This window comes from Chrysemys picta, chromosome 2 (assembly GCF_011386835.1).
Source record: "Chrysemys picta bellii isolate R12L10 chromosome 2, ASM1138683v2, whole genome shotgun sequence".
Classification (NCBI taxonomy): domain Eukaryota; kingdom Metazoa; phylum Chordata; order Testudines; family Emydidae; genus Chrysemys; species Chrysemys picta.
Window position 1 is genome coordinate 80,863,147 of NC_088792.1, and position 12,877 is coordinate 80,876,023.

At 41.4% G+C, this 12,877-nt stretch overlaps 1 protein-coding gene across 1 annotated transcript in view; it reads left to right on the forward strand.

The window, feature by feature from the left end:
• The window catches only part of LOC101940483 (collagen alpha-6(VI) chain-like), a 117,914-nt gene that overhangs the window by 90,439 nt on the left and 14,598 nt on the right, over positions 1-12,877 (forward strand). The window contains exons 35-36 of the mRNA XM_065583606.1: positions 11,206-11,296; positions 11,950-12,621. Coding sequence (XP_065439678.1) covers positions 11,206-11,296; positions 11,950-12,621 — 763 coding nt within the window. The remainder of the gene's footprint in view (positions 1-11,205; positions 11,297-11,949; positions 12,622-12,877) is intronic.

A 12,877-nucleotide genomic window follows, 5' to 3' on the forward strand; every position in this document is an offset into this window, starting at 1 on the left:
ACTCCAAATTGATTCCCGACTGACCGGTAGCTGTCTGGCGTTGCAAGCTTCCACAGGGCTATCGCCACTCACTTCTCAACTGTGAGGGCTGCTCTCATTCTGGTATTCTGGCGCTTCAGGGCAGGGGAAAGCAAGTCACAAAGTTCCATGAAAGTGCCCTTACGCATGCGAAAGTTTTGCAGCCACTGGGAATCGTCCCACACCTGCAACACGATGCGGTTCCACCAGTCTGTGCTTGTTTCCCAGGCCCAGAATCGACGTTCCACAGCATGAACCTGCCTCAGTAACCCCATGATTTGCACATTGCTGGGGCCTGTGCCTTGTGAGAGGTCTATGTCCATGTCAATTTCCTCATCACTCTCGTCGGCGCGCTGCAATCGCCTCCTCGGCTGGTCCTGGTTTTGCTTTGGCATGTCCTGGCTCTGCATATACTCCAGGACAATGCGAGTGGTGTTCATAGTGCTCATAATTGCCGCAGTGATTTGAGCGGGCTCCATGATCCCAGTGCTATGGTGTCTGGTCTAAAAAAAGGCACAAAACTAGTATCTGACGGACGGAGGGAGGGAGGGAGGTGCGAGTGACGACATGGCGTACAGGTACAGGGAATTAAAATCAACAAAGGTGGCTGTGCATCAGGGAGAAACACAAACAACTGTCACACAGAATGGCCCCCCCAAAGATTGAACTCAAAACCCTGGGTTTAGCAGGTCGTTGATTTCACGGAGAGAGGGGGAAGCAAATGAATACAGAACAAATCTATTTTTTACATCTTAAGCTGGCAGACGAAGGTGCAGCATTACTGATAGCCCTCGGCATCTTCTGGGTGCTTGGCAGAAAATAGCATACTACAACTGATAGCCATCATCGTCATTGGGAAGGCAGTGACTGGGGGACATACGGAGTTTCAGCCACTGCAGTACGACGACGGATACCAGTCGTAATACACCATCTTCTACCAAAAGGTAAGGGGCTGCTGCTGTGTGCAATGCAGCCCCACGTCTGCCAGCCCCACGTCTGCCAGCCCCCAGATCGCCGATGAAGACTACCAGTCATACTGCACTGTTTACTGCCAAAAGGCAATTAGCTGCTGCTGTGTAGCAATGCAGTACCATGTCTGCCGGCACCCAGATGACATATGGTGACGGTGAGCTGAGCTGAGCAGAGCGGCTCCATGCTTGGCGTGGTATGTTGTCTGCACAGATAACCCAGGTAAAAAGGCGCGAATTGACTGTCTGCCGTTGCTCTGATGGAGGGGGAGGTGCCTGACGACATGTACCCAGAACCCCTCGCGACACTGTTTTGCATCATTCAGGCATTGGGATCTCAACCCAGAATTCCAATGGGCGGCGGAGACTGCGGGAACTGTGGGATAGCTACCCATAGTGCAACGCTCCGGAAGTCGACGCTAGCCTCAGTACTGTGGACGCAGTCCGCCGACTTAATGCACTTAGGGCATTTTATGTGGGGACACACACAATTGGCTGTATACAACCGATTTCTATAAAACCGGCTTCTATAAATTCGACCTAATTTTGTAGTGTAGACATACCCTAAGTGAAGTTAACAACACCAGATAACTGCAGTAACAAAAATCTCATAATGAACACCATGTTACATGTATTCACAGTACATTTTAAGAGGCAGTCCTTATTACCACCAGCCACAAGGAATTTTGCCTTTAGGAAATTAAGCGTCAGATTCTGTTTTCCATTGTTAAACACAGCTAATCAGCCTGCTATGTAGCAATATATTAAAATCAACGGGATGAATAAAAGCCATATGTCTGGCCACCACAGAGGAAGGTCACACTGGCAAACTAAAGCAACACATTTCAGGACCATATATTTTATTCTTGCTCTAACAAATGCTTTCCAAAGGGCAAGACCATACAGAACTGTAATCCAAACAAAATAAGATTATTGTTAAGCCTCAGATTTACTTTAATTTATTGTCTACATTTCAGTCTTGTTGTTTATTCCCCGGGTTGCAAATTCATTTTCTTGCCTGGAGGGTTCTTGACATTTCTTGAAAGTTCAAACAAGAGGTGACTGGTAACTGCTGATAGCGGGGGGCGGGGAGGGCACAATTTAAAGGTGCTGATGGTATGCAGCAGCATTTAGGGCAAGTACTCAAGAGACAAAGGAATTATGATTTCTAGAGCTGCTTTTGATGTCATATTTTATGATACTATGTAATAGCACATAGAGATTGTTCTAAAAGAGAGCTACACATGAAAAAGCTCTCGATTGCACTGATGTATGTCGTCAGATGCCACCGGTGTGGTTCTCTGCTCTGTTCAATGTTGATAACAGTCTGATTGCGTGTGTTCCCTTTGTTTACCCAATTGTAGTTACTGTGCAACTTAATTTCTTTACCAATTTGTTTTTTTCCTGGCCTTCATGTTGTTTGCCGCCATTCATTTGTTGATTTTTACCTGTGTGTTGGTTAAACAGTTTAGCAAAGTTATGCACATTGTAAATGTTGTATAGCAATAATACAATACAGCAATAGTACAATGATAATATAGTAGCGCAGCAATAATGCAGTTGTTTTTACATAGTAACCAAGTTGAAATTAAATGACAGTTTATCCTGGTCCAGCTGGTCTAGTGGTTTTTAGCTGAATGTTAAATTAATTGTCCATATAGGGTAGATAGAAGTGTATTTGACCAGTCTCTTATTTATGCAACACTTCATTTTTCTTTTCTTGATGCTTCAGGATTTCTTCACTGTATACAGATATCTTCTGGTGTCTTTGTTCTTAAGTTAGTTAATATAATAAAGTTTTTGTTTGTTTTTACATTTTTCTTGTTTTTAGTAACCCAAATGTAATACACAGATTAATTTAGTGTTTACAATGTAATACACACCAAGTCTTTTATACACAAGCTATACTTTTGCAATTGTTGTACAGACATTCATTTTCACTTGAGGTGCATTACTAATATTTTATACTAAATGTAATGCTTAATGGCTAAAATAGATGCTCACAATCTTCCATGAGAAAGTGTATTGCTTTCCCTTGCTGAACACTTTGTTTCAGCAATAGAGTTAGTAACATAATTTTAACAAGCTTTTTAGAGTTACTTTGCTTGTGATACCAACTTCACTCTTGTTAACTGTTTAGAAGCACAAACTTTAACAACCACTGTTTCCCATTAACATAACATAATAGAAGAAAAGTGTATAAAATTAAACCAACTATAAAATTAAACCAAAATAAATTTTAAATACAGGTCCATGAAAATACTTTGAGGGTATTAAACTTTCATGATGCTTTGTTATGTTTGGGAGCCGAAGGTGAAAACCGGTTGAAAACATGGAAACCTGTTGAAATTGTTTGGTTAGCTTTATGCATAAATTGTTATTTTTAAACATTTTTGCTATCACATTCTTATAACTATATTTAAAAGTGCAAACAAGTTTTTTAAAAAAACCCAAACAAGAAATTGACATTTTGTTAATATTATCTTTACCTTAATGTTGAGGTTTTCCCTTACATTTTTTCTTTGAATAAAAAATAAAAAAAAACTTTAAAAAACAAAACAAAACTGTGATTAATAAAAGAGAATTATTTTTGTTTGCAATTTCATTATTTGTTGAGGCAGAAATATATGTACATATATTTATAACTGAGACCTTGTTGAACGTTGGGGGAAAAATGGTATTAATAATAATATGATGGTTATACACTAACCATAATATTAAAATAGTGTGGTACCACATATACATATATTTTAAAAGGGTATAAAATTGACTTTTGTTGCAACAAAATAAAAATAATAGTCATGTGACACACACAACATACAACACAGGACAACACACATGACATACAATTAAAAACAAATGGCGCCAGAATTCTATTCATAACTATACAAAATAAGACAAACAAAAACAAAAAATTAAAAGGGTTAAACATTTGACTAAACAAATTATTACCTTATTTAAAACTTTTAACAAAAATTGATAAGAATATATTAATATTTGCCAAATTTATTGTATTAATTTGGTAACAAGGAATTTTGCATTATTTTATATTTAACATTATTTTAAAACTCTGCTATATAGAAAAAAGAAAAGCCCATGTTTCAAATATTAGTTAGTGGTTAGAATTAGAAGCAGAGTGTGCATTTCTGTTGCTTGGCAACCATATCTTCAAGAAAGTTAGGAATAACCCCAGCTGTTGCATTCCTAAAGGTTAAAATAATTAATTTCCTGGATTTATTTAAAGTTTTTATCTTGTTTTCTTTTAGTTTGTTTTGTTCTGTTTTCAATTACTTTATCTTTTGGAGGTTTCTATAAAATCTATAACGTTTAACTTTTAAACAAAGAGAGAGAGCCAAAGTGAGGAGAGGCGGGGGGAAAAGTTGGGGGTGAAGAACAACTAGGAAGGTAGTGAGACCTGAGCCAAGACAGATTAACTCTATCAAAGTATTTGAAAGTACGGGCAGCAGCGGCGGCGAGTTTAGCAAACCGAGAAAGCATATAAAGGAAAAAACTTAACCAGCATGGAAAAATATTTGAGAAAGCAGGTTATATTTTTAGATAAGAGTGCGGAGTGTGGTTCCGTGGGTCAAAGCAGTTGGGAACCTGCACTACTGCGCTCCTAGTTTTTATCCTGGCTTTGAGAGGAGAGTGGGGGTAGTTACCTGCTCTTGTAAGACCTGAATTTGTTCCTCCAGTGCCTGTTGCTTTTGTCTGCATGCCAAACAGATTGAAGGAATGCCCTTTTTTTGCTGCAGTTAACTGTTTTTGGGCAACTCCATGTGTTAATACATCAATTCTAGGTGTTAACCTGCTTAATTTTGTTTTTTTTTCTTTGAAATTCCTTTTTATTCACACCCCTGTGATCGAGTCACAGCTCCTGTCTCCTAATGTGCTCTGTGAACTGTTCCATATTTCCCTTCATTTGATTTACCAATTCAGTGAAAGTATTGTGTGCTACTTTTTCCATCTGTGCACTTACTTGTCCCATTCTGACAGGCACCAGTCTAGGTTGTACCAGAACCTGGCTTTTATCATAAGGTAGTGGTTGCACTGCAGTGGACCCCGTTTCATCTTTTAATTTTACTAGGGCCACCTTTTTCCACTTCTGTCCCCATTCTTCTGGCACATTCTTCTGTCCCCATTCTTCATGTAGCTACCTGAAGCCTGTTGTTGACCACAAATATTTATAACAGGGGACGGCACATGTATTTTTTGTAGGTTCCTTGCAGCTGTTTCCAATGTTTTATTCTGTTCCTGTGCTGGTTGTCTCTGGGCTGCTTGCCTCCCTGCAAGGGGGGTGGGAGCATTCCAGGGCTTTGTTGCTTCTTTTGATTCTTGTAACTCTTTCTTTGTTACTGTTACTGGCCCCGCCAATTTTGTAGCATGCTGTATGAACCATTTAACAGCCATGGTTATAGTTTGCAATATTTTACATTTTAAGGCTACAGTCTCTGCCCTGGCCTTACAAATTACATTACATGTTTCTTCCCCATTATATTTTTTAAACTCTGTGGGGATTTGCAGGAAGGGGTTAAGGGTGTTCCCTAGCTCGTGGTTTTCTGTCATGTTAGATCACGATTCCCACAGCGGACAACTCGCTTACTCACCAGATCAGCGGTCGGGGTCACCAATGTCGTCAGACGTCACCGGTGTGGTGCTCTGCTCTGTTCAATGTTGATATCAGTCGGCTGCGTGCGTGTGTTCCCTCTGTGTGCTGCCCTGGCTCTGCAGATTGCTGACACAGCAGACCCCGAGAGAATCCCCAATGACCACAGACTCTGATAAGGTACAAAGGCACCCGGCCAGGTTTACTGTCAAACGAAACGCAGTCTCTAGCTCCCCAGATCAGATGTCTACAGTTCTGCTAGTACATATGTGCGCCCTGACAATGTACTGGCTCAGTCAGTCGCAGGATTTGCCACTGCCTCCTAGGCCAGACAAAGACGTCCACTCAGGGATGCATTCTTATATCCAGGTACAAACAGGTTATGCATCATTGAAGGCACTGAGGTTCAGCCCTTCTATGCATTAGAGTGTTGTCTTTCTCCTGGTACAGGTTGGTTTGACCAAATAAGTCTATTCATCATGCTGTCTATCCATTGTATCGTCCTTTCATATTGTCTATCCATCATATTGTCCTTTCTTATTGCCTATCCATCATATTATCCTTTCATACTGTCTTTAGGCTGGGTCTGCCTATTCCTTGTTATCTGTGTGGGAAGTGTTCGTACCAGGCTGTTCTGATGCCATCCTGGCATACGTTCATCTTATTATTGCTTATATGTGTATATGTGCTTTTAGCAGCCTTCCTCTTGCCAACTTCTGTGAGCAGGGCCTGCCTCTGGCTCACAGCCTAACTTTGCTTTATGTTAGCAACGCCTTGACTATTACTTCAGTTCAGGCCTCATACCGGGCCTCTGATACCAAGGGTTTATGTCTCAGGGCCTCTTCTTACTACAATGTATTTTATCAATTGGAAGCAGTGGTTCTCAACCAGGGATACACGTACCCCTGGATGTACGTAGAGGTCTTCCATGGGATAGACCATCTAGATATTTGCCTAGTTTTACAACAGGCTACTTAAAAAGCACTAGCAAAATCAGTACAAACTGTAATTTCATACAGACATTGATGTGTTTATACTGCTCTATATACTAGATTGGTATTTCTCAATCTGGGTGTTGGTGACCCCCATGGGATTGTGGGATGGGTTTGAGTGGGAAAGTTGCAAGTGCAGGGCCAGCATTAGGGGGTGGCAAGCAGGGTCCTTGCGAAGCTAAGATATGCATGCTGAAGTCAAAGACTGGGCCCTGCCACTTGGGGCTGAAATCAAACTCCTGAAAGGGGTAAAGTAGTCTGGAAAGGTTGAGAACCACTGATATGAAGAACAGAGATATTTGTAAACCAATCCTTTGATGTGATCTTTTAAAGCTCTTGTGATAATATCAGCACCCAATAATTAAGTCAGGAATCAGTTCTAGTGTAACCATATACAATTATTTTTCCTCGCCATTTAAATCTGCTCTCTCTTCTGGGTTTACAAGGAGACACATTGGCTCTCTTGGGCACCACAAGTACCAGAAATCTCATGCTAACCCTCCTGGTGGCTATAAGGTCTCATCTGACATCTGACTCTTCTGGTATCTGTAGTATCACAGAATGATGAATATGGGGCATCATTAGCAAACCTGTAAAAACAGATTTCATGGCAGGAGGGTAGTGATTTGAAAGAATTTTTGGAAAGTAAATTAAAACGGATTTCTGTGCTCAATCTCCTGTGCCCAGCCCAGTTAGCAGGGATGGTCAAGTCACATTTCTCAGCTTGCCTGCCATTCCCTTTTCTCTTTACAGTTCACTTTTAACTAGAGATGGACCCAAAACTAGGACACAGAATCCAAACAACTCAGAAACATGAGGAAGATCAGATCTAGGTCCAGATTTCACCTTCACAGCTCAAGTTTATTTTTATGAATGGCCAGTTCAGAATTCCAAATCCCAATACTCTTGTGATGTGGCTTGGGTTTGGATCTGAAGTTTAGAAACTTGAATTTGGATGGAAGCCTCACAACTGTCCCACTTTTGCTATTAACATTATAAAGTTTAATAGTGTGACTTTCCAGTTCTGATTAAATATATTCTGTCATTGAGGCCCCAATCCAGCAAACTCTTAATCATATGCTCACTTATAAGCATCTGAGTAGTCCCACTGAAATCAGTGCAACTGCTCAAGTGCTTGAATTTAAGCATGTTTAAGTACTATGCTAGAGTAGGGCCGCTGGAAAAAATGAAATAAAATATTATTGTCACAGTTTCAGGGGAACTGCTCTTGTATTCCACCCATCTCCCCACAACCTTCAGCTCCCCGGTCCATGCTGCCTCCTCCAAAGCTGACTGCAAAGAGTTACAACGGGAGCTCACAGAACTGGGTGACTGGAGAACAAAATCGCCCCATCACAAAAAAAGATCTATTAGAACTGGAACAGCTACTGAGAAGGCGGGTGGTGGTGGGGGAGGAATATTGGGGCATGGAACAGCCTTTGTATGAGGAGACATGAAAAAGACTGGAACTTTTCAGCTTGGAAACAAGACGACTCAGAGAGATATCATAGAAGTACATAAAATCGTGACTGGTGTAGAGAAAGTGAATATGGAAAGTGTTATTTACTCCTTCAGATAAACACAAGAACCAGGGGTCACCCAATAAAATTAATACGCAGCAGGTGTAAAAACACACAATACAATGGAACTCATTGTCGGGATGTTGTGAAGGCCAAAACTGTAACAGGGTTAAAAAAAGAACTAATGGAGGTTAGGTCCATCAATGGTCATTGGCCAAGATGAAGGATGATCAGGGATGCAACCCTATGTTCTGAGTATCCATAGCCTCTGATTGCCAGAAGCTGGGAGTGGACAACAGGGGATGGATCACTCGATGATTGCCTGTCCCTAGGAAGCACCTGGCATTGGCCAGCGTTGGAAGACAGGATACTGGGCTAGATGGACCATTGGTCTGACCCAGTATGGCCGTTCTTATGTCCAGATTTTTAGTGTCTAGGAAAGTTATGAATTTAAGCACTCCGGCTCATCTTTTGAAAGTGTTGTGCAGGTTCCTTTGAGGATGAGGACAGATAGGTCAGATATAGAGTGATTGCTTTCTGAAAAGTGTTCACCCATAGGTAATAGGTTGTTTTTAATCTATCATTTTCCTGTGTGAGTTCATTTGAGAGCATAGCGAGGGTCTGGTTTCACCCACATATTTGTTATTGGGGCATTTAGTGCACTGGATCAGACATACCACATGTTGTGATAGGCCTGCGTATGATCCATGGATCTTGAAAGGTGTGTTGTGGGGGGGTGTTGCTCATTGTAGCAGTGGAGATATGTCTGCAGGTTTTGCATCTGTTGTTCTGGCTGGGTCTGGTGCCACTTTGAGTTGGTGTGTCCTGGTCTGTGGGGAGCTTGCTCCTGATGATGAGCTTGTGATGTTGGGGGGGACTTGTTGGAAGGTCAGGATTGGGAGGCTCAGGAAAGATTGTTTTAAGGATGGTGTCCCAATTGAGTTGGGTGGTAATTTGATATCCTGTATGAGTTCCAGTGTGGGGTGGTAGGTGACAGCTATGGGCATGCAGTCAGAGGAGGGTTTATTTCTGTATTGAAGCAGGTTCTCTTGGGGACATTTGGGCGGCAGGTTTCATGACACAATCTACTTCTCTGGTGCAGTGTCCTTGTTTGGCGAAGGCAATTTTAAGTGTATTAAACGATATATCCTGAACTTTCTCCTTGGAGCGTATTCTGTGGTATTTGAGTGCCTGGCTGTAGATAACAGATTTATTGGGTGTTTGGGGTGGTTACTGGATCTATGAAGAGTAGGTGTGGTGATCTGGGAGTTTCTTGTACATGGTTGTCTGTAAGATTCCATTGTTGAAACGGATTGTGGTGTCCAGGAAGTTGATGCTAGCACGGGAGTGTTCCAGAGAGAGTTTAATGGATGGGTGGTGGCTGTTGAAGTTTTGGTGAAAATCTATTAGGGAGTTTAAGCTGTCTGTCCAGAGGATGAAAAATGTCATTGATGTATTATTGGTTTCATAGTGCATTGGTCCAGCAATTCTTCTTCAAAGGTGGCCCATGAAGAGATTGGCATATTGGGGAGCCATCATAGTACCCATGGCTGTTCCCATGGTTTGAACAAAATGTTTGTTATTGAATGCAAAATTGTTATGAGTGAGGATGAAATGGATGAGTTTGATGATGTGTTTGGAGTGGATATCTGAGGATTGTCCATTGTCTTGTAAATATTTCAGGTAGGCAACTATGCCATCATTGTGAGGGATGTTGGTGTATAAGGAATTGACATCCATGGTGGCGAGGCTGGTGTTCTGAGGGAGGCTGTTAATGTTGCGGACTTTGTGGAGGAAATCAGTTGTGTCCTGGATGAAGCTGGCCCTTTGTGTGATGAATGATTTGAGGATGGGTTTTATGAGTCCCGATATTCCTTCACTAAGGGTGCTGTGGCCAGATATGATGGGTCTTCCTGGGTTCCCTTGTTTGTGTATCTTGGAAGCATGTAGAAGGTTGCTTGAGTGGTTGGGTGAGATTGTGGAGTTTCTCTTGGAGTTGTATGGAGAAGAATTTGATGGTATCCTTAAATTCCTGAGTAAATTGTGGTGTGGGGTCTTTATAGTAGGTGGTGTAGGAGAGGTGTCAGTTGACCTCATCTTTGAGGACTACAATGGCACACTTTTTGTTTGCCAGTTTGATCACTATCTGGTGCTCAGATTTTGGGTACTATATGGCTGTTCTTTTGGTGGGTGGAGAGATTATGGTGGATGTGATGTTTGTCAAGGATTTTGCAGTTAATTTTTTTTCCTGAAGCAATCACTGTAATGATCAAGAGTGTGGGTTTCTGCACTCTGAGCTATCCAGTCAGAAGATTCTTTTTTCTTAAATTGTCGGTGAGGACATGGCAATTGTGAGTGGTGTCATCATTCTTGTGAAAGAATTCTTTGAGGTGGAGACAGTGGAAGAATTCTTTTAGTTCTCCACAAGTTAGCATGGTGTTTAGTTCTGTGGTGTTTAACTATGTTATTTGTTTGCAGTAGCACCTAACAGTCCCAACCAGGATCTGAAGCCTGTTTTGCCTAGTGCTCTGCAAATGCAGAGTGAGAAGTCAGTACCTGCCCTAAAGATCTAGACAAGGCAGACAAAATGTTGGAGAAATGAAGCATTATTATCTCCATTTTGCAGACAGGAACTTAGCACAGAGAGGTTTAGCAACTTGCCTAAAGTCACATAGAATGACTGTGGCAGAGCCAGAACTGAAAGCTTATCTTGAATCTTAGTACAACACTTTACCTACAAGACCTTCCTATGTGGATCCAGTATTTATATAAAGTTTTATTTCAGATGTACTTTATCAGAGTGGGGGTTGATTTTTGTTATTTTTTGCTAACTTTTCCTTCCATTCTGAGTGTTTTGTCTCCTCCAGATGTTAATTGTCCTAATTATGGACAGCAACTGCAGGGGCTTATGGGCAACTGGCACAGCACCCAAGAAGTTATGCAATTTCTCGCTTGGGCCTGTTCAGTGTTATAACCATTAACCCGTTCAGTTATGGATGGTGTTTGTTGCAGCAAAGAAATACCCTTAGTTCAGAAAAGCGATCTAGTCTTTGAGTGCAGTTCTTCTTGTTTAAGCTACTTACATGTTTGCTTTAAAACAGATGGATGACACTAGAAGATTTCAACTGCTTATTTGGGAAAGGCAGCAGGATGAGCGCTTGGAAAGCATCACATATTGCACACTCTGCTATGGTAAGGCTGCTCATTTCACTTAACCAAAATCAGTGCTAATTGTGCCTGTTGTTGTATCCATGCGCTGATGTTCACAGCAACAAATCCTCCGGATATTAGTGCAATAATTTTCTAGCCAAGATAGACAGTAAAAATTAGAGATAAGAAGAAAAATGCTGTTTAGTTGTCCTCTACATGGTGAAAGAAATGATTAAATTTGGCATTTTCCTTCTAGTGGAAGTTACTCAAAATAGAGTCATGCTTCTGGGAAAGGAGGCTCGTTTACTATAACTTCCACATTTCCAGCAGGGAGAAGGAAGAGGGAGTTGATGGACAGATATATTTAGGAATGACAGCCAACAGTCAGATTAAAAAATAGAGTTTGTTCCAGTATTGTTTATTTTGTTAGGCTTCAAGGAAAGAAAAAACAGATGAGCTCTTCAACACATGTTGGCTATTTTCTTTTACCACTGCTGTGTTATGTCCCATGAGATCTCAGAACATAATTTAGAGGGAGTCCATCAATATAGTTTATCAGACCAACTTATAAGAGCTTTCAAAGTAATTTTTAAGACAAACTTTTTAAATGAAAAAAAAATAGTCTCACTTCAGTTTTAAAGTGATTGCTTTTGTTTCACTGTAAAATAGCTTACAGTTCAATGCTTCCTGCCTAGATAAATGCAAACCAGATACAAACTGTGAAGTGACCATTCCCCCACCAGTCATGGTGAACATGGACATCACTTATGTCATGGACAGCTCTGACAGCATTGACAGTGATGAGTTTGAGAGAGCCAAAGACTTTGTGAGTACCATGCTCGATCACTTTGTTATCACCTCACAGCCGAGGGGATCGAATGAAGGGGCGAGGGTGGCACTGGTGCAGCAGGCTCCTCGAAGCTTTATCTCCAACAGAAACACAAGCCCAGTGAACAAAGAGTTTGATCTGATCACGTACAGTGGTAAAAATTTGATGAAGAGACATATCCAAGAGTCTGCTCACCAGCTGGAAGGGTCATCTGCCATTGGTCATGCTCTGCAATGGACAATTGACAATATATTTTTCAAAGCCCCCAATCCGAGACAACACAGGGTCATATTTACAATACTTGGAAGTAAGACGAGTTCGTGGGACAGACAGAAACTGAGAGAGGTCTCACTGCAAGCCAAGTGCCAAGGATTCATCATGTTCACCCTAGCACTTGGAAACGATATTACCAGCAGCGAGCTGACAGAGCTTTCGAGCTTCCCAGCAGAACAACATCTAGTGCAGCTGGGCAGGGTTCTGAAACTTGAAATGGCATACGCTCAGAAGTTTAGTCGTGTCTTCCTAAACCTCCTAAAACGTAAGTAGCACACAATTCAACTTACTTCTGTTACTGAAGCAGTGAGAAATGCTTCACCATTAGTCATGCACATTCACCATCAGTCATGAGAAGTGCAAGAATTTCTAGTAAAAGAAGTTTTTGAGCTTTTATAATGTCATGCTTAGTGTCATCAGACATCACAGTGGTGCTCTGCTCTGTTCAATGATGATAACAGTCGGCTGCGTATGTGTGTTCCCTCTGTGTGCTGTCCTGGCTCTGCGCAGATAGCTGACAC